This window comes from Pochonia chlamydosporia, chromosome 7 (genome assembly GCF_001653235.2).
Source record: "Pochonia chlamydosporia 170 chromosome 7, whole genome shotgun sequence".
In the NCBI taxonomy this organism is placed as follows: Eukaryota; Fungi; Ascomycota; class Sordariomycetes; order Hypocreales; family Clavicipitaceae; genus Pochonia; species Pochonia chlamydosporia.
In genome coordinates, this window is record NC_035796.1 from 1,310,089 (window position 1) to 1,330,471 (window position 20,383).

General features: G+C 49.6%; 7 protein-coding genes across 7 annotated transcripts; 4 read left to right on the top strand and 3 right to left on the bottom strand.

The window, feature by feature from the left end:
* Positions 1-1,683: 1,683 nt before the first annotated feature.
* On the bottom strand, positions 1,684-3,518 carry VFPPC_07278 (amidase family protein; the record flags this gene model as incomplete). Its single annotated transcript, XM_018286164.1, has 9 exons — positions 1,684-1,748; positions 1,798-1,998; positions 2,054-2,116; positions 2,223-2,346; positions 2,403-2,798; positions 2,850-2,949; positions 3,000-3,016; positions 3,068-3,214; positions 3,273-3,518. 9 exons carry the CDS (start codon positions 3,516-3,518, stop codon positions 1,684-1,686), a joined length of 1,359 nt encoding a protein of 452 aa, XP_018139741.1.
* A 1,254-nt stretch (positions 3,519-4,772) lies between these two features.
* On the bottom strand, positions 4,773-5,843 carry VFPPC_07279 (metallo-hydrolase/oxidoreductase; the record flags this gene model as incomplete). Its single annotated transcript, XM_018286165.1, has 1 exon — positions 4,773-5,843. One exon carries the CDS (start codon positions 5,841-5,843, stop codon positions 4,773-4,775), a length of 1,071 nt encoding a protein of 356 aa, XP_018139740.1.
* A 796-nt stretch (positions 5,844-6,639) lies between these two features.
* VFPPC_07280 (hippurate hydrolase) lies at positions 6,640-7,935 on the top strand (the record flags this gene model as incomplete). Its single annotated transcript, XM_018286166.1, has 1 exon — positions 6,640-7,935. The coding sequence occupies one exon, from the start codon at positions 6,640-6,642 to the stop codon at positions 7,933-7,935; it is 1,296 nt and encodes a 431-aa protein (XP_018139739.1).
* Positions 7,936-8,663: 728 nt separating this feature from the next.
* On the top strand, positions 8,664-9,284 carry VFPPC_07281 (hypothetical protein; the record flags this gene model as incomplete). Its single annotated transcript, XM_018286167.1, has 1 exon — positions 8,664-9,284. One exon carries the CDS (start codon positions 8,664-8,666, stop codon positions 9,282-9,284), a length of 621 nt encoding a protein of 206 aa, XP_018139738.1.
* Positions 9,285-9,864: 580 nt separating this feature from the next.
* VFPPC_07282 (leukotriene A4 hydrolase) lies at positions 9,865-11,908 on the top strand (the record flags this gene model as incomplete). Its single annotated transcript, XM_018286168.1, has 5 exons — positions 9,865-10,663; positions 10,720-10,855; positions 10,911-11,017; positions 11,073-11,467; positions 11,525-11,908. The coding sequence occupies 5 exons, from the start codon at positions 9,865-9,867 to the stop codon at positions 11,906-11,908; spliced, it is 1,821 nt and encodes a 606-aa protein (XP_018139737.1).
* A 77-nt stretch (positions 11,909-11,985) lies between these two features.
* VFPPC_16598 (hypothetical protein) lies at positions 11,986-12,393 on the bottom strand (the record flags this gene model as incomplete). The annotated part of the gene is made up of 2 exons (XM_018294351.1): positions 11,986-12,204; positions 12,259-12,393. 2 exons carry the CDS (start codon positions 12,391-12,393, stop codon positions 11,986-11,988), a joined length of 354 nt encoding a protein of 117 aa, XP_018139736.1.
* Positions 12,394-14,373: 1,980 nt separating this feature from the next.
* On the top strand, positions 14,374-19,647 carry VFPPC_07283 (kinesin family protein; the record flags this gene model as incomplete). The annotated part of the gene is made up of 2 exons (XM_018286169.1): positions 14,374-14,437; positions 14,531-19,647. The coding sequence occupies 2 exons, from the start codon at positions 14,374-14,376 to the stop codon at positions 19,645-19,647; spliced, it is 5,181 nt and encodes a 1,726-aa protein (XP_018139735.1).
* Positions 19,648-20,383: the final 736 nt, after the last annotated feature.

Genomic DNA, 20,383 nt, shown 5'->3' on the forward strand with positions numbered 1-20,383 from the left:
ATTCAGTTTCGTCTACACAGCCCTATGCCACAACCAGAGGGCAACTCGGTGGCGTAAGCCTCTCGGCACATCGACGCCTATCAGATTTCAAAGTCGGCCTCGTATCCTGACGCCCTCCATTGGGCTTCCATATATTTATAACTATGCAGCAGGCTCCCCTGCCACCATTCTTCCCCATGACCTTTTTCCACATTAGCATCTCGGCTGTCGCTCTAAGCTTCTTTTTTAAAAAAGGAAACCCTGATTCTGGCAATAGGGCTTGGAGGCTGTCCTTGGATGCAGCATCCGGTTGGACTCATGATGTTCTGGCGTCGTTTACTCCTTGCATTCAAGCAAACAAGTGAGAGACATTGACATTATTCCTGGCATTCCATCTCCGACGCCTTGCATCTATGCTCGGAAACGGACACCTTCCGAGCAAATGCTGGGTTCTGGGTTATGGTGAGCCAATGATGGCTGTCATGTTATTGTGGCTTGAAGCCGTGGCCTCATCGCGATCTCCCCGTTCAGCTCAGGAGAAAACCCCGCGTATGGTGCATTTGGCATGCTCAACAGTCGGGCCGGAAACTTCTGGCTGTTTGCGCGATATTCTCACGGAATGCTGACAAGATTTTGTTTGCTCGACCTGATGCGGGTGCTCTGTCGACCACGTTGGGTCATTGTATTGACCGATATTAGAATCTAACATGAATTAGACTATGTTGCCCTGTACATTGGAGTGCTGTATATGCTGGTACCTGCCGTTCTTTCCCTTCATGGCCAAGTAGTACCGTCAATCGGATTATGTGACTGAATACTACTCTTCCATGATCTGCAATGAAATCGGCCGCAGGAAGCTATCCTCTCACCAACTATTACATAGGAGTCTCCCGCACGTCTCCTAGCATGGTGTTGAATTAGTCTTACTAATTAATTGTTGAGGAAATCCTGGTAACTTCGGCGCTGGACTGTCGAGGCGCATTTTTGGTCTGCGATTCACCGAGGTAAATGGTAAAGTATTACTCTAAATTTAAACTTACCGCAAACCTTCGATTAATATGCAGTTCTTCTTTTAATGTCGTTCCTAGCTATTCTTAGCTTGAAGGAAGCATTTTTCCCCGGAGCATAACCTGGCATTGTTTGATCGCTGTAGATCTCAACGCCTCAAACGCAACTCTTATATTCTGTCAAGATCTGTCGTCATTATGTCGTGATGAGCGTTAAATAGATATTTTTAGCCCCCAGGGTACCGGGTTAGTAAGCTCTTCGACGTGGATGGACAAGATGTAATCTAGAAGCCTGTATATCTCGCGTTCGGGATGGGAATTACAATCCTGTCGGTATCTTTTCCTGATAATTGCACAATCTACCGGGTACCTGCAGTGAGCACAGGGGCATTTCATATGACTAGTCAGGGCAAAATACATTGACGAGATTTCGACTTTGCATACAGATATAGTTGAGTCGCAGTAATAGGTATCCAGAAAGGGTTATTTGTCTTCTAGAATAGAACATTCTTGCTTGCCTCAAACATCGCAGTCTCATCGAGCATATACCGCCAACAGTCTACGTGAGAATTCGAACATCCTTAACCGCCTGACTTCAGCTAGCCTACCATGTTTGGAGGTCTTCGCGCCGGAAAGGCACCCTCCCAAGTCCTGGCAACATCAATCAGCAACTCTTCCTGAAACTCAGCAGCCACCGCTAGCAGTCCAAATGGTCACCGTTCCAGTCAAGGTAGCCCAGCGGGAGTGTCACAGATGGATACTCTAACTCAGCATTAGTAAACGCAACACGATACTCCTTCATGCTACCTACTAGCAAACGCAGTCACGTCTGGCACAAAGCTATCCGCAGGTGCGATGATAAGATCGGCGTGATTTTCTCTCAGCACCTTATCAATGCTGTTCTCTAGCCCTGCCGCCGTCACTGCGCGGTCGAGTCGAGCATACCCCTCTTTGGAAAGTGAATTGCAAAACTCCACGCTTTGTTCGAGTTTGTCTTGGTGAGGGTACTCTGCTAGAAGGATGAGTTAGAATAACTCGGTGGCAGATGAGAACAGAGAAGCCCTTACCGGCAGGCAGTTCAATGTCCCGATGTTGTTGATTGAAAGCAATGAGCTCAGACAGCGACGAAACTTTCGGTGTTGTTAAACCACCGATTTATTCATCGAACAGAGTTGAAAAATCATTTTCTGTCATGTTAGATGCTGGGCACTTGGAATTTCAGATAGGAGTTCTCACTTATTATTTTCATCATATCCTCATTTGTAGCGGATAGTACATCATCCGTCATGAGCTCTACTGGGCCAATGACCCGATGTGCAAGACTTTTCAGCTTTTCATATGCTTCTAAAGTTTCTCGGATCTTGAGTCATGTTAACGCGCGCAAAAATGAGGGAAATGAAGTCCTGCGTAGCTCACAATCTGATCGAGGGCTCCTGGCTGAGGCTTCTGCACCTGTTCGGATAAATACCATTTGCGAGGATCAAGCGTGGCAATTGTTAAATCACCCCAGCCTAGCCGTTTTTCAGTTCCATATCCTTGACTCGGAACTCGTGGGTGTGATTTATCTGCAATGATATTCAAGAAGTTCACCAAATCTTCAACACCATTCGCCATTGGGTCAACACTGTCACGGTCTACGGAAAAGGGGAACCCACCAGCTTCAGAGACTATGCCGGGAGTCACGCGGATAGTGTAGAGAGAAGCCCGTATGGCTGGATTCGTCAAGGAACCGTTGAAGTCTGAGCCTATGGATACTGGTGCAAACCCTGCGCTCACTGCCACTGCGGAGCCTGTGGATGATCCGGATGGATTCTAGGAGTAATGTGAGCAGAGCTTAGAGCTGGTTGCTACTGAGAAACTTACAGAGTGGCCGTAGATGCCGTCGTCGATAACGCCACCTCGCACATACGCTGACTGAGTCTGACCACCTCGAGCAGACCAACCGCCTGGCATATTCGAGGCTCTATTATATTTTAGTGGCCATCGACAGTACCGCCGCTTCGTAAATCATACTTCCAATTACCGAATTGCTACCCTCGTCAGCTATTGCCTTCCAAGATGCATCGAGGGATGTAACTAACTGATAAATTTGCCTTCCCCATGAGGATCATTCCAGCGTCAATGGCTTGCGTAATAACCTTGGCCGTGTGAGGAGGACGGCAGTCTTCGAATGCCCAACCACCATTTGTAGTTTGCAGTTTCATGTCTTCAGTTGTGTTGAACGCGTTCTAGAAAAATACTTAGTACATACACATGTACCCGACGGCAACTTAGGACATGCACGACCTTCACAACAAATGGAATTCCATGCAAAGGACTACGAATACAGCCTCTCTGTCTCTCCTGATCCATTTTCGTTGCCACATCTTCTAGATACTCTGACGGGGTTATGGTGATCAAAGCTTTCAACCTGTCGTTATGACGAAGTATCTGACGATGACACTGCTGCACAAGCTCAAGGCTGGTAAGTTGTCCCGAGTTGAGAAGGTCGTGGAGGTCAGCGGCAGTGGCTCGCAATAAATCGATCTCCATGGCTGGTGGAAGGAACATGAAAAGATGTGAATAGTTGAATATTTTGGCTGCGTTGGATTCGCAAACAGCTGAACTACTTGGGCATGAAGAAACTGAGGGACTCGCGCTTTTTGACTCTTCCCAACGCACAGACATTGGCTGTAATTGGACTGTTGGCAACAAAGAAACATGCAGATGATGTGACTGTTGGGAGATGTCCTGGCGTGCTCGCGGTGCTCGTTGTGACTGGCTGTAGTTGCCATTTGTTGTGGACGTGTGGCCATCACTCGAGGTTTAAATACATAAATTCAATCAAACCATGTATATCTCTAGTTATGCTCAGCACGAAATCAAACTGGTTGTCTCCTGAAATGGTGTTGCAGCCGAGGGACCTTGCACAATACTTGACGCTGGCAGCAACCCAGAAGTATCAGACTTCCTGGGACCGTCTGGCTCTCACGTCTCAAGCTTGTTTCTACTCAATAAATGAGGAGGCAAAAGTGCTCCAATCTCTAAGAATGTCTTTGAACCATGCATCAAGACTAACTGAGCCTACACAAGAGTATGAGTAGGTGGGAGTGGGCAGCTACAATGTTTCTAGGTGCATGAAGTGCAACACTAAGCAATCGTTGTGATTGTCCCTAGAAATGCAAGGCACGAAATAAAAAAAAATGAATAAACAAAATCAAATAGCAAACCAAGGGGAATAAAAAAAGAGGTACCAGGTATTCTGGCATTCCTATGGACGTGTTAGGGCTCACAGAGGCTCCCATGGAAGACTTCGGCCAGGGTGAGACATCAGGCATGGCGTCAACCCATGGGAATCGAACTTGATTCCCCCCTGAATGAGAACTGGCCTTACAATTTGGTATTTGAGATGTGAGCCCAGTACCCTACGGAAACTGCCTTACTTTGTTGAAATGTGACGACAAATTTAGAATTGTAAGGCGTTCACATTTGAACTGGTGTCTGGCAGCTGTCAAGTTGATGTCAACTGGTTGCAGCTGTTAGCCTGTAATTGTTGGGCGGGTGGCTGCTGTATACATACCAGACTGACATGGAGGCTGGGGAGGTCCAAAGTGGCGCAGACTGTCCTGGCTGCTCTGTTCAGTGCCTGGCATGCTGGCTGACCAGAACTCCAGTCGGCTGCTGCCATCAATATCTCAACATTCTCACAGTACTACCAGACATTACATTGTACTCTGTACCTCAAAATACTCTAACACTTCAAATCTCAGTTTCCGCTGCCACCCAGAAACCTCCATTACCCTACCATCATCCCTCGGCTATCTCTTGGAAATCCTTCAGAAATGCCCACCGCGCCTTCCCCTTCCATCCCTTCTCCCCAAACCCCTCAGTCGTCTTTGGGAAGAAGTCCACAATATCCAACAAGCTAGTATCATGAGCCAGAACAACAAACACATTCTCCAGCGCATCAAGGTCCTGCAACTTCCCGACAGTTTCTCTCGCAGTCGGAGCATCCAAGTGACTCCCTGCTTCCGTCGGCCGGTAAATCGGCGTGGTATCATTACATTCCTCAGACAGCTTCGAGCACAAGTCGCCCGGACAAAATGTACCACCATTCCCAACCAAGGAAGCCAGTGTATCAGGAAATGGCATCCTCTCGCTCGGCCTGATTTCACCACCATGATGTGCCGCATCGCCACCCAGAAAAACAAACGAAGCAGGGTTGCTAGTCAGACGAGCCAAAGCGCACATATGTCCGTGAGCATGGCCCGGCGCATTAAGCAGGTAGAAGCTGCCGTCGTCAAAGTAGTCAAAGGCTGTGAATCGGCCAATCTGCAGTTTCGCTTCGTCAAAGTTGACTTCCCGCACTTCTCGGCCCTCAAAGTCGGAATCCAGCAAGCTGCTGTTCTGGTTGGTAGGGTATCCAGGCATGAGATTCTGCTTGATTCCTGGCCCAATGACCAGTGCTGTGCCGGAGTCGAATGTAGATGGATCCCCAGTATGGTCGAAATGCCCGTGGCTCCAAATTATCGCCTCAATGTTGTCCGCTGAAGTATCAATTCCTTCTTCGTCCAAGATCTCACGAACGCCTTTTTTGGTTTCTACATCGAAACCATTTGCTTTGAGGCGCTTGAATAATGCTGGCGCCAGGTTGTCCCAGTCTTTGCGTACACCCAAGTCGAAGAGAATTGTGCGGTTCTGCTGCCTGTTCGTGATTAGAAAGGCGTAGGCGGGCACTTTCCAGACTTCATGGCCCTTGAGCACAGGCTTTACGAAGGACTTTGCGGGCGCGGCTATAGTGGACGTTGTGTCGATGATGGACAGAGATACAACATTCTCTGAATGTGGGATGTTTGTGGGGGGCCCGGGATGCGCCATTGTCAATGACAGAACAGTAATATCCAGCTCGGCTCCTTATGAAATGAAGGAATGAAAAATTCCATGTTCGAGTGGAATATGAATAAGCTGATGCTGACTTCACGTGAAGACACTGCCTGTCCCCACGGTCGGCTGTCATGTCAGCGCCAAGCTGTTTGAAGCAATGACGATTGTGTGATGTGGAGATTGGGTCCTAAAGTGGAAGCGGTTTGGACTTTTGCTAAACGACCTGCTCCTTGCAGTCATGGGTTAACTTTTGGAGCTGTCTAGTAGATATATGATTATATTTCTTAAACATTGCATTCTGACGCTGCGACTCTGATTCCATTGCCTCTTGCTCGTCGAGATGGAACCATCACCAGCACCCAGCAGTGCCAGTAGGTGAGTTTACAAGTCAATATATAATAATACAACGAACATCCTTCGTATCCATCACCGAGTCCACAATGCTACGCATTCCAAGAATAATTTCATAAACATTACAGATCGGAATTGCCTCTGACTTTCATTGATCGAGAACTAGTGGAGTGAACAAACCAAAAACTGTGTATGGCATCCGCATGCGGATTCGGCTAGCACGGATCCGGGGGAAGCAGCAAGTGTGTTAGTGTCTGGTCTGAATCCATGCAAGTGAGTAACTTTGAAGTTGCAAATGCAACCTCACATGTAGGCTTTTATCGGTCTTCATCCGGGTGCAAGAGCGAAATACCACTCAATACATAATATTTACATCACCTACTACTCATTTTGCATCGCTATCATCTCCAGTTCATCCAACTGACCCAAATTGACAAAGATGCCTCCCCCCACGTCATCACCCTTCAAAGCCATCCTGGAGAAACACAAGCCCAACCTCGACACTTACGAATCCTTATATCGCCATTTCCACCAAAACCCCGAAATCTCAACCCTCGAACACGAAACAGCTGCAAAAATCGCCTCGCACCTCAAATCCCTATCCCCAGACCTAGACATCCGCACTGGAATCGGAGGAACAGGCGTAATCGCCATCTGCAAGAATGGCGCCGGACCAACCGTCCTTCTCCGCGCCGACATCGACGCATTACCTGTCCTTGAAAAGACCGGGCTCGACTACGCATCTACAAAGACCATGAAAGACACACATCTGGACAATGTGACCAAACCGGTCATGCACGCATGCGGCCACGACATGCACATAACCTGCAATCTCGCCGCGGCAGATACTCTCCTCAGAGCCAGACAAGAATGGTCCGGCACACTCATCTTCCTCTTCCAGCCTGCTGAGGAACGTGCCTGTGGCGCTCAGGCCATGGTCGACGATGGCTTATACGATCCAAAGAAACATGCTTGTCCGATCCCTGACGTCGTTCTTGGCCAGCACGTATTCCCTATCCCACCGGGGGTCGTGGCCACCAAGAGTGGTCCGATTCTAGCAGCTGCTGATAGTTGGAGAATCACCATCTACGGGCGAGGCGGCCATGGAAGCATGCCGCATCGGTGTATCGACGCCCTTGTCATTGCGGCGTCGATCGTGGTGCGGCTTCAAACGATTGTGAGTCGGGAAGTGCCGCCTGAGGAAACTGCTGTCGTGACAGTGGGTAGTTTGAAGGCCGGCGATACTGTCAATGTGATTGGCGATGAGGCCGTCATGCAGGTCAATGTGAGGACTGTGAGCGAGAAATGGAGAAAGGTGGTTCTCGACGGGATAAAGCGCATTGTGAAGGCCGAGTGTGAGGCTGGGAGATGCCCAAAGGAACCCCGTTTTGAGAAGTTGAACGCATTCCCTCTGACTTCGAATGATGCAACTGTCACGGAAAAAGTTGGCCAGTCGTTTGCAGCTCACTTTGGAGATTCATTCGAGACAATTGGGACGCCGTTGTCTGGGAGTGAGGATTTCCAAATTCTGGCGTCGGCAATCAATAAGCCTTCTATGTTTTGGGCATGGAGCGGATCTGGGAGTGATGTTTGGGAGAATCATCAGAAGGAGGGGACGCTGGATGAATTGCCTGTGAATCACTCGCCTCTGTTTGCGCCGGCTATACATCCGACTCTGGACACTGGGATTGATGCCATGGTTGTCGGGGCGTTGACGTTTGTGGGTAAAAAGTGACTGCGATAAGATGAGTACACTGAGTCGCATATGGGGAAAAAGGAAAAGACAAGGTCATGTTATTGTCATGAAGGTCGGATGAGTGCAAGCTTGCAAAAATTTATTGGGCAGCTGCGAGAACATATTTTTTGTCATTAACTATCACACTGTTATACATAAAAAAATGTATTGTTTCGTGCATCTAAGAATTAAGTGATGAGTTGTTGCATGAGTATTGTCAATTGGTTCATTCTTGCTCCCCAGCTGCTCAATGTGCTCGACGATAATTAAAACATGACATTGAATGACCAGACATTCCATTTTCAGCTGGTTCATGCAACGGCACTCGCTACAGCAGAGGTAATAAAAGCCGAAACTTGGCCAACAAGCAACATTGAAGAAAATGGATCAACTTAACCACCATCCCCTTCCAGAAGGCAGCCGATTCAAAGCTTAGGCACCACCAATAAGGAAGCACCTCCATCCTGGTGTGCCTGACGCATCAATCCTCCATCAACGATCATCCTTGGATGTACTTTCCAGATCCCCAGAAAGGCAGGTCCTCAGCATGAATTCACCAGAACCAAAACACCCCCACTTCAATGACGACGACACGTCTACTGGTCACAAACACTGGCACAAAGGATGAAGCATTGAAACAGGCTGCAACATAAAACACATTGCAACTGCCGTCCCATCCTTCTCACGGCAACTTAGCCATTCCACATTCACGAGTCCATATCGTCTGAATGGCCCATCTACGAATCCATCGCACAATCGGCGTCATTCTCAGCACTCTTGCAGTGTTACTCGCCATCACATACATCGCCTCCCCAGCAACAGTCACATTCTACTCCTCGACAGCCATTGCGCTCATGAAAATGGCTTCAGGGTCGAATCCCTTAGACGGCCTGGCACTCAGCCTCACCCAGACGAGCACATCGCCACCCACAGTGCGCGTCACCGTCACAAACAGGAACTCGCATCCCGTAACCATAATCGCCTACAACTCGCCGTTGGATGCCATCGCCTTACCTCTCGGTCTACTCACCATCACGCCAGAAGGAGCATCAGAGCCTGTCGAGTTGCAAATCATCAAAGCATCGCGGATCTGGCCGCCGATGCCTGATTCACTGATTGGATTGGAGTCGGGGGCCAGCGCGACAAATGATTTGGTGCTGAAGGAGCCGACTGTTCCCATGGGAAAGCTGGGGAAGAAGGCGACGGTGTTTCTGGAGGGGAGTTGGATGGGTGTGATTGCGAGGTCAAAGGACAAGGTGTCGTCGGAGGATTTGGAGCACCTCTCTTCTCAGCCTGATGCGTTCAAGGGCGATTTTAAGAGCGAGAGCATCAAGATTACGATTGACTGATGTGGGCTTTTGTGAACTTACAGCTGCGGCATCAAGGTTGAAAGGATATTTGTATATTTTCCCGGTGCTAAGATGCGAATTCGAAAGGACTTTTGCTTGTTGAGGACGCTTAGCTTCGGATGCGGGGCTGTGGTTCCTTTTTCTGGCCGACATACCCGATGGGAGTTTTTGATGATACCGAGGTGTATGCAGATTTTCTTGCTCATACATACGGAGTATACATATAAACAAAAATTGAAAACATTCAAGCTCAATTTAACAAATACAAATCAAGTAAACAAAGCTACATCCATAAAAAGAAAAGCTGCCCGTCAATAGCACATCAAACACATGCATCACCAACTTACAACCTCAACGTGGGGCAGTGTCCACACGTGACGGCCTAAAATAGGAATGTGAGGTAACAGCAACATCTTCCTACCCGTTCCTGCAAGCCATATGAGAAGTCCAACCGGCCCTTTTTGTAGAACACATGTCGTGGCTCTCTATTTTCAAAAGACCCAGTCTTCCATTCCTTTTCAATTCATCGATACCAGCTCCATCCAGTCTCTTACGTCGCGGATTCGCAACAGCCGCCAACATGGGCAATCGCGATCCCACCACCCTCTCCAACTACTCTGCCTGGCGCACCAAGCACACCACCGTCAACTTCAAGCTAGATTTTGACCAAAAATTCCTCAAGGGCACTGCTACGCTGCAACTTGAAAGCCAAACGGACAAGGAGAGCAGGGAAGTCATCCTCGACACCAGGTTCATCAACGTTCAGGGCGTCAATGTCAATTCCACGCAGACCAAGTGGGAGTTGAAGCCTCACAGTGACCCCTTTGGCGCTCCTCTCCACGTTTCTGTTCCCGAGGGCGCTGCCAAGGGAGACGTCATCAACGTTGCTATTGATCTGGAGACGACGGCCAAGTGCACCGCGTTGCAATGGTTGACTCCTGCGCAAACGTCCAACAAGAAGCATCCGTACATGTTCTCGCAATGCCAGGCTATTAATGCGAGATCCATCTTTCCCTGCCAGGATACTCCTGATGTCAAGTCGACTTTTACCTTTAAGTTGACTTCTTCGTTGCCCGTCGTGGCTAGTGGTGTTCCGGTTGGGGATCACACGCCCGCGGTGGGCACGGAGAAGACGTATGAGTTTGAGCAAAAGGTTCCCATTCCTTCGTACTTGTTTGCCGTGGCTTCTGGTGATATTGTCGCTGCCAAGATTGGATCCAGGAGCGTGGTTGTTACTGGGCCGAATGAGTTGGATGACTGCAAGTGGGAGCTGGAGAGGGATATGGACAAGTTTATGGACGTTGCTGAGAAGCTTGTCTTTCCTTATAAGTGGGGAGAGTACAATGTTCTCGTTCTGCCTCCCAGCTTCCCTTACGGAGGTGAGCTTCATCCAGTATCAGTGCTTTCCAGGGACAATTGCTAACCATTTTGTCAGGCATGGAGAATCCCATTTACACCTTTGCCACGCCAACCATCATCAGTGGGGACCGCCAGAATGTAGACGTTATCGCCCATGAACTGAGCCACAGTTGGAGCGGTAACCTGGTTTCCAATGCAAGCTGGGAGCACTTGTAAGTCATATTTAACAAATAACGTGGTGTGATCCTGTCCTAACATAGCTTTCAGCTGGCTCAACGAAGGATGGACCGTCTACCTCGAACGCAGAATCCAGTCTGCCATTCACGGCGAGGCTGAATTCGACTTTTCCTCCATTATTGGCTGGAAAGCCCTTGGTGCGCAAAAAGTCATCAAATAAGCCCTAGGATCATACAAGCTAACGCTCAATAGAGGACTCTGTCGAACTCTTCGGAAAGGACCACGAATACACCAAGCTCATCATCAGCCACAAGGACGTCGATCCCGAAGACGTCTACAGCACCATTGCCTACGAAAAGGGCTTCCACTTCCTGTACTACCTCGACAGACTAGTCGGCCGCGAAGCCTTTGACAAGTTCATCCCCCACTACTTTACCAAGTGGTCCGGCAAGTCTCTCGACTCTTTCGAGTTCCGTGACACGTTTATGGACTTCTTCAATGGCCTAGGCGACGAGGCTATCAAGCAGAAGATTGCCACGATTGACTGGGAAGGCCGCTTCTACACGCCTGGCCTGCCTCCCAAGCCAGATTTCGACCTAAGAATGGTGACTGCCTGCTACGAATTAGCCACGAAGTGGCAAGATGCCGTACGTTCCCCTCCTAAAATCTCGAGCACAATGTTGCAGCGTGCTAATAAATCGCAGTCATTCGAACCCAAGCCCGAAGACGTTTCATCCTTCACCGCCAACCAAAAAATCGTCTTCCTAGACAAACTCCAAGAATCTGGGCCCCTCTCCTCGGAGCGAGCCCAGCAGCTAGGCAAGATCTACGACTTCATCACTTCCAAGAACGTGGAGCTCAAGTCATCCTACTACCGCGTCGCCCTGGACGCCAACGACCCAACCTGCGTGTATGGCGTCGCAGAGCTACTCGGCTCCGTTGGCCGCATGAAGTTTGTGCGTCCTTTGTTCAGAGGCTTGAACAAGGTGAATCGTGAGTTGGCCCTCGAGACATTTGCCAAGAACAAGGAGTTTTATCACCCCATCTGTAAGGGAATGGTTGAGAAGGATCTAGGCATTCAGGGATAGATAAAATGGCGTCCATAGCAACGCAGTAAACAAATTATGGAAAACCGTTTGCATTTCTATAGTGATCCATGTAAAATCTATTCAAGCCAAGATGAAGCACTCATACTCTCAGGCCATGACTGGCCCTCTGCCTTGTCAAACTTTTGTACGGATACAACATCCTTGCCGCCAAAGTTGCCGTACAGGTGTGGGAACTCGTCCTCCCACTTGATCGGGTCTGCGAACTGGTCGAGCTGGAACTTGAGCAGCCAGAGGGCCGAAGTGCTTGAGAAGAATCTGTCGCAAGTAAGGGGGACCTGGGCACTGTGAGAATTACGATCTGGTTATTCAAAGGATGACGCTCTGCTGACCTGTTGAGCTGTGCTCAGGTGGATGAATCCATCTTGCCGGTCGAGATCGGAGAGTGGGAACGCCTGGGGGATGGGCTCTGGAGGCGCGGTTGGCACTATTTTGTAGACGTATTTGGGGGGCGATTCGGCGGACATTTTGTTTGAAATGGGGGTTTGTTTGGAGTTTGAGGTAAATGAGAGATGTGACTCGATTATGGGTGAGGTTTGTGGAGGTGGGATGAACAGACCCCACTTCAACGGGACAACTCACAGCTTCATTCATATTTCGTTTCATCACCTCACCTCGGCATGAGATGAGCACATAATGGCAACAACAAGTCCACCGATATGACAAACAGTCGTGCCACAAACATAAACCATGTATCAAGGACCTGTCGCGTCCAAAGTATGCTTTCTATCATCTCTACCTGACCAAAAGACCGGCGAAAAGGTCAGGTTTCTCGGCTGGTAAGCTTCACACTACAACACGACAGTAACTTACCACAAACCTAACCTCATCAGCGTCACGGCATACAACACCGAAACAGCATGCCTAACCCTCGGCCACATGTACCCCCCAAACACAAACATTTCGGTATCGGTGATCATCGAGCTCGTTCTGGAAACGCTTCAGCCGGGGATGACGCGCATCGGGGAGTGGCTCAACGTTGTGGGCTACGTGGTTGAGCGTCCTGTGGGGGAGACAGACAAGGCAGACGCGCATGTGCAGGCGTTGATGGTGTGGTCAACGGGGCCGATGAACGTGCAGCAGTATGAGAGGGCGTTGGAGGATGGGATGTTAGGTGCAGGTTGAGGCGGGTGTTTCATGTGTGGGTGTTCATGGCGTTTCGGTTTGTTCATCATTGATTGCATTGATGTTTCGTTTGGGGATCAATATATCGGCGTGTCTTGGCTGCGTTGTGGTGGATTGTTAATCGCGTCTTGGGTGAGTAGATTGTAATAGAATGTGAAAAGAGTCTCATGGCTGAATTATGATTGAGAAGTCATTCAGAGGTGGGTGAAATGCAGCAGTGAAGCATGAGAACTTGGGAAATGTTGATGAAATCTTACTTCAAATTAACGGTGATGAAGAGTCAATGCTTGCCCTTGCATGGAGCCGGGGGATTAATATGGGATGTGCGGAAGACCCTGTGCCTGGTTTCAAGTTGGCAGCTTGGCGATTGAGACTAGACGATACGATGAAATAATTATCGAAAATTGTCAAGAAGGTTAAAGTTAGGAGGTAACTTAGTTTATTTACGTTTTCGTATATCGCGATGACATCAAACCCCCAGGAACGCGTACTGGTGGACCGTTCTAGAGCGAGGACATTGAGTAAGTTTGCCATGACAGATGGTCATGACCCGCAGCATTTGGAAGTGCAAGTTGACCACATGCAGACACGTTGTTCGCCTGTTCAATAAAATGTGGTGCTTGAATTCATACTTGAGTAATTTCACATCCCCTGCTCTGCCTTGCAGTTCCTGCTTTGAGGCACTGGACTGACAACGGCACATGCACGTGAACCTGCCACCGGCTCAAGTGCTTGACTAGTGCCACATGTTGGTGGCTGCAGACCAGACTGCGGACTGGAGAGCTCAACACTTGCGCGACCAACTGAACCGCGTCTCGCTCCTTGTACGTTGGCAACAATCCAAAAATAATTTGATCCCCCTCCAACAACCACAACATTCCCCCAGACTTTGACGACGTTACGACATATTTTGTACGACATTCGAGTCGCTGCACGCTCCAGCGGCAATCTGCAGCATCGCGACCTGATTTGGAAGTGCAGCAGCCAGCGACAACCCCTCGCTTCGCACCGCTCGAGATTGTGTTTCCGTTGTGTCGTCATTTCCATCCCCTGATTGACGGCAGATCAAGACGGCGCAAACCTGCAACTCCGCCTCGACAACCCGCGAACACATTACTCGCACCGAAAGTAGCATGTACCCGGGTCCTTGATGCATTCTTGGCCTCGGATTCTTTATATGTACCTGTCATAGACGATTGCCGTGGTTTCCGCTCGCAACCCCTAACCCGCACCTTGGCGAGGAACGCAACCGGGCGCATTACGCGTAGAGACGCTCAGTCTTTAGGGGACCAGCCCAGGTCCCCGCAGACAAATTAGCAAACATGGCTCCGGGAGGTGGAGGAAATATTAAGGTGGTGGTGAGAGTGCGTCCGTTCAATGGCAGAGGTAAGTAAACTCGCCTCACATTGGTGGTGCCAAGCTCCCTTTCGGATGGAAAGGCGGCTACGGCCGACGGACGGAAGGCTAACTCGCGTTTAGAAATTGACCGAGGTTCGAAATGTATTGTCGAAATGAAGGAGAACCAAACCGTCCTTGCCATGCCAGACGGACACGGTGGCAAGGGCGCAAAGGATACCGGGGCAAAGACTTTTGCCTTCGATCGATCATATTGGTCCTTCAACAAGGAGGACTCGACTTACGCCGGCCAGTCGAACCTCTTCGATGATCTCGGAGCACCGCTTCTCGACAATGCCTTCCAAGGTTACAACAATTGTATCTTTGCCTATGGTCAAACAGGTTCAGGAAAATCTTACTCCATGATGGGTTACGGCAAAGAAGTTGGTATTATTCCCAACATTTGCCAAGAAATGTTCAACCGAATAGACACCATCCAAGAAGACAAATCTACGAAATGCACCGTCGAAGTGTCATATCTCGAAATTTACAACGAACGCGTTCGAGATTTACTTAATCCCGCGACAAAGGGCAATCTGAAAGTGCGAGAGCATCCATCGACGGGTCCATATGTAGAAGACTTGGCGAAACTTGTTGTTGGCAGTTTTCAAGAAATCGAAAACTTGATGGACGAAGGAAACAAGGCCAGAACTGTCGCCGCTACCAACATGAACGAAACGTCCAGTCGAAGTCACGCTGTTTTCACTCTGATGCTGACGCAAAAGAAGTATGACGCAGAGACCAAGATGGAAATGGAGAAGGTCGCCAAGATTAGTCTTGTCGATTTGGCAGGTTCGGAACGTGCAACGTCAACTGGTGCTACAGGTGCTCGATTGAAAGAAGGTGCTGAAATCAATCGATCTTTGTCAACACTAGGTCGAGTCATTGCTGCGTTGGCGGATTTGTCCACGGGAAAGAAAAAGAAGGGCGCAACTCAGGTTCCCTACCGTGATAGTGTTCTGACATGGCTTTTGAAAGATTCCTTGGGTGGAAACAGCATGACGGCTATGATAGCAGCCATCAGTCCCGCCGACATCAACTATGACGAGACGCTCAGTACTTTGCGATACGCGGACTCTGCCAAGAGAATCAAGAACCACGCTGTTATCAACGAAGACGCCAATGCCCGTATGATCAGAGAATTGAAGGAAGAACTTGCACTTCTGAGAAGCAAACTTGGCGGCGGTGTTCTTGGATCTGGTCAAGCCCCAATCCCTGGAGAACCAGTTTATGCTGAGGGAACACCTCTGGAGCAGCAGATGGTGTCAATCACTACCGCCGAAGGTGTCGTAAAGAAGGTATCCAAGGCGGAAATCGCCGAACAGCTCAGCCAGAGCGAGAAGCTGCTCTCCGATTTGAACCAGACCTGGGAGCAGAAGCTTCAAAAGACAGAAGAGATTCACAAGGAGAGAGAGGCGGCATTGGAAGAACTCGGCATCAGTATCGAAAAAGGTTTTGTCGGGCTACACACGCCGAAGAAAATGCCCCATCTTGTCAACTTGTCGGACGACCCTCTTCTTGCCGAATGTCTTGTTTACAATCTGAAACCTGGAACTACAACCGTTGGCAATGTTGACACGAATGCCGACCACCAGGCCAACATCCGGCTTAATGGAACGAGAATTCTCCATGATCACTGTAAATTCGAAAACAATGCAGATGGAACTGTCGTCGTGGTTCCCACTGACGGCGCGTCAGTCATGGTGAACGGCAAGAGGATAACGGAGCCTAAGCAGCTTCACTCTGGATACCGAGTCATCTTAGGCGATTTTCATATTTTCCGATTCAATCACCCGATGGAAGCGAGGGCTGAAAGAGCAGAGGTTGGGCAAAGTCTGCTTCGTCAATCCATCACGGCCAGTCAACTGCAGGCTTTGGATCGAACACCATCCCCTCGACCCGGCCACGAGAGGTCAATGAGTAGGGTTTCAGACTTTGGCGACTCTCGACCAGAATCGCCAGCTCCCTTTTTGCGAAATGGGAGAGAATCAGATTGGTCACTCGCCCGTCGAGAGGCTGCGGGTGCTATCCTCGGCACGGAGCAAAACTTTACCAGTCTGACAGATGAAGAACTCAATGCTTTGTTCGAAGATGTACAGAGGGCCCGAGCCGAACGTGTTAACGGACGTGAAGACGGCGAGGACACCGAGTCAGTCACTTCATATCAGCTGCGTGAAAAGTACATGTCTACTGGAACCATTGACAACTTTTCGCTTGACACAGCATTGACGATGCCCTCAACACCAAAGCAAGGCGAACAAGAGGATCGCTTGAAAGAAACTCGAGAGGAACTGCAAAGCCAGCTGGACAAGCAGAAGGAAGAGTTTCAAGAAAAGCTCAAGAGTGCAGAAGCGGCCAACGTCGAAGTTGAAGAGATTAGGAAGGAAAAGGCGAAGATGGAAGCTGCTCTTCTTGAGCTGAAGGAGGACATGCAGAAGCAACTTAATCTGCAACGGAAACAGTACGAGGAAAAGATTGACAAGATGGACCCTCTCAAGCGACCCAAAGCGAATCCAAAGTTGTCAGAAGAAGAGATTGAGCAAGCAAGAAAGGTTATCAAAGTCTGGCGCGGTCGTCATTTTGTCAAAATGGCCGAAACTGTGCTTCAGAATGCTGCAGTGCTGAAGGAGGCTCAGATCATGAGTAACGAGCTGGATGAGAATGTTGTGTTCCAATTCACCGTTGTGGATATAGGACACGCTCTCTGCTCTTCTTACGACATGGTTCTCAATGGATTGACTGGCGAAGGAGAGGATCCTGCACTGGAGGAGAGCCAGAAACCCTGCATTGGCGTTCGCGTCGTTGATTATAAGAACAGCGTTGTTCACCTCTGGAGCCTGGAGAAGCTGCATGACCGCGTTCGTCAGATGCGGCAGATGCATCAGTACCTCGACCAGCCAGAATACGCACAGCACTTGAGTCTTGACAATCCATTTGTGGAGACTTGCATGCCGTCATATACACTTGTGGGAGAAGTTGACGTTCCGCTGAGAGCTGTATTCGAGAGCCGCGTCCAAGATTTCTCTCTCGATGTCCTGTCGCCTTATACCTCGCACGCCATCGGCATAGTCAAGTTGTCTCTGGAGCCTTCTCATGCACGGGCACCGACAAACACCTTGAAATTTAATGTCGTCATGCATGAGCTCTTGGGGTTCGCCGAGCGAGAAGGAACAGAAGTCCATGCTCAGCTCTTCATCCCTGGCGTGTCAGAGGAGGATGGGGTCACCACAACACAAATGATAAGCGACTTTGACGAAGGCCCGATTCGATTTGAAAGTGTCCACAATATGAGTGTATCTCTCTTTGCGCCTCAAGACGTTACGCTACGGGCTGCCATCTTTGCCAAAGTCTCAACCATGCACTTAGATAAGCTCCTTAGTTGGGACGACATGAGAGATGCTGGACCAATGCGTGATGGTTCAAAGGGATCGCGCATCAACGAGTCACAATTTTTCACCCAAGAAAAGCACGACCTTCTTTCCCGGATTCAGATTATGGAGTTGAACGAGAATGGCGAATATCAGCCCGTGGAAGTGAGTCAGACAAGTGAGTTGGACACTGGCACCTTCCAGCTGCATCAAGGTTTACAACGCCGAATTGGAATAAACATCTCCCATAGCTCGGGAGATGCTTTACCTTGGGGCGATGTTACCGCAGTGCGCGTTGGCAAAGTACGACTTGTCGATTCAGCAGGCAAGACTCCAGACATGGGCACCCACGAGCCTGATGTCGCTTTGAAGCTTGCTTCAAATCCTATTTTCCGGGAAAACCCCAACGGCACACGGAGCATCACCATGTACGCTCAGTGGGACTCGAGTTTGCATAATTCACTCTTACTAGACAGAGTAACCGCGGATAAGTACCGCGTGCAAATGACGATACACTGGGAGATTAGCTCCGAGAAGTTGGCGGAACCAATGAAGTTTGTCCAAAAGGTGTGCGTGCAGATCTTGTCACGAACATTTGTGCGTCAAACATCCGTGTTCTCGTCTCTGTGGCAGAACGTGAGGTTTGTACGTTCATCGACTGGCATTTTCACTCTCACCATGCGACCTGCTCCCATAAAGAGAGTTGGTGACTTGTGGCGAATGAACAGTCAACATGATTATGTCAAGGGTGAAGAGAATCTGACGAGCTGGGCTCCCCGTGGCGTCTCCCTCGTGAGTGACTTTATTATGGCACGCAAGAAGAGAAGACGGGTAGCCGAGATTGGCGCGGTGCAAACGACGCTTCAAAGATTGGGAGTCGACATTACCACTGTTCGGCCTGCAGAACCGGAACCAGAGCCAGAACCGCTTCCTGAGGTGAAGGCAATCGTGCCAGATGACGATGACGACCTCTTAAATGACACCCCAGACACATCCCAAGCACCGTCCATCGATGAAGAGCTCGACGACGAGGACCAGGGCGAGGAAACAATAAAGGTTGAACCCCAAGATGAAGCTCCATCAGACACAGCTGCTGCCCCCGAGGAAGCACAAAACCCCCCTGAATCCGAGTACAACGACCACCAAACTGAGCTACTCGAAAAGTCAATAAAGCTATGGACAAAATATCCCGACCCGCTGTCCAGCATCCTCAGCCCAGCCAACACCGCTCCTCCAACAAACGGCATCGCCCCCGAGTCCTCCCTCCCACCCAGCCTCATCACCACCATCATCCGCGTCCCCAAAAACCCCAAAGTCCTCAAGGGCGGCTACCTCCTCGTCCCCAACAACGATTCCACCCGCTGGGTCAAGCGGTTCGTCGAACTGCGCCGCCCATACCTCCACATCCACTCCGCGTCAGACGGCGACGAAATCGCCCTCGTCAGCCTACGCAACTCCCGCGTCGACAGCCAACCCGGCGTCCTGGGCCTCCTCCACGGGCCAGACGACTACGACGGGCCACAAAACAACTCCAGCCCAGACTTCACACCCGGTCACCGCCGCACGGCCTCCGGCCGCGTGATTTCCACCATATGGACCGGCACGGGCGGCAGTTCCTCCAGCAGTCAGGGCCAGGGCCTACAACGCCTCAGCGAGCGCATGCAAGCAGCCGTGTTTGCCATCTACGGCACAGACAACACGTGGCTATTCGCTGCTCGTAGTGAACGCGAGAAAATGGACTGGATATTCCGCATCGACCAGACATACCTGTCTAATACGGAGAGCACCAACAACAGCGGCATCATGAGCCCTGACCGAGGGAGCGAATACTAGCCTCTAGCCTCCCCCTTCTTCACGACCTTGACGTACCGTTAATAATTGGGAAAGCACCGTCGATTCATTTTTGTTTTAAACAAGCCATTTTCATTTGTTCACTTTGTGTTTTCTTGTTTTTCGCGCATTCACGCAGACTTTTACTGGCGGCTTAGATGACCAAACTTAGATTATACCCCCGAATGGTGGATGGAAAAAGAAGGGAATGCAAAAAGATTTACGGAAAGTCATTTTTGATGAGGAGGGATTAAAGACAGATGGATAGTTTGGGCTTTGGATATCGTTAAGTTTGTAGGATGACTAGGGAATAGATGAATTTTTTTATTTCTACACCTTGGATTGACGTAATGTTCAAGAATTGTAATTTTCTGTGGTTAATTGCTTCATGGCAGTGGGTTTCTACGGAAGTGTCCTGTGGAGTGTTGCTTTGAAATGAGACATTGCACTCTCCAGACTGTCGGGCCGGTATCCTTGCTTTGCAATGGATGTGGAAAATGAGACCAAGGCTAGCAGACCAAAATAACCACCTTGCTAGGGGTTGGATGAAGACCGGGTCAGGACGGGGCTGCCGCTGTCTTTGTCCACTTTCTCCGTTTTATGAGCAAGGGATGCAATAGGTTACAAGAGGGGAATGGCCGAACTTCCTAGGGGTGCGCCGTGGTACTGGGAACGTCCGTCGGATGAATGAAGGAAAGGATATTTGATGGGTTGTACAGGCGAAGGGAGTTAGTTGTAG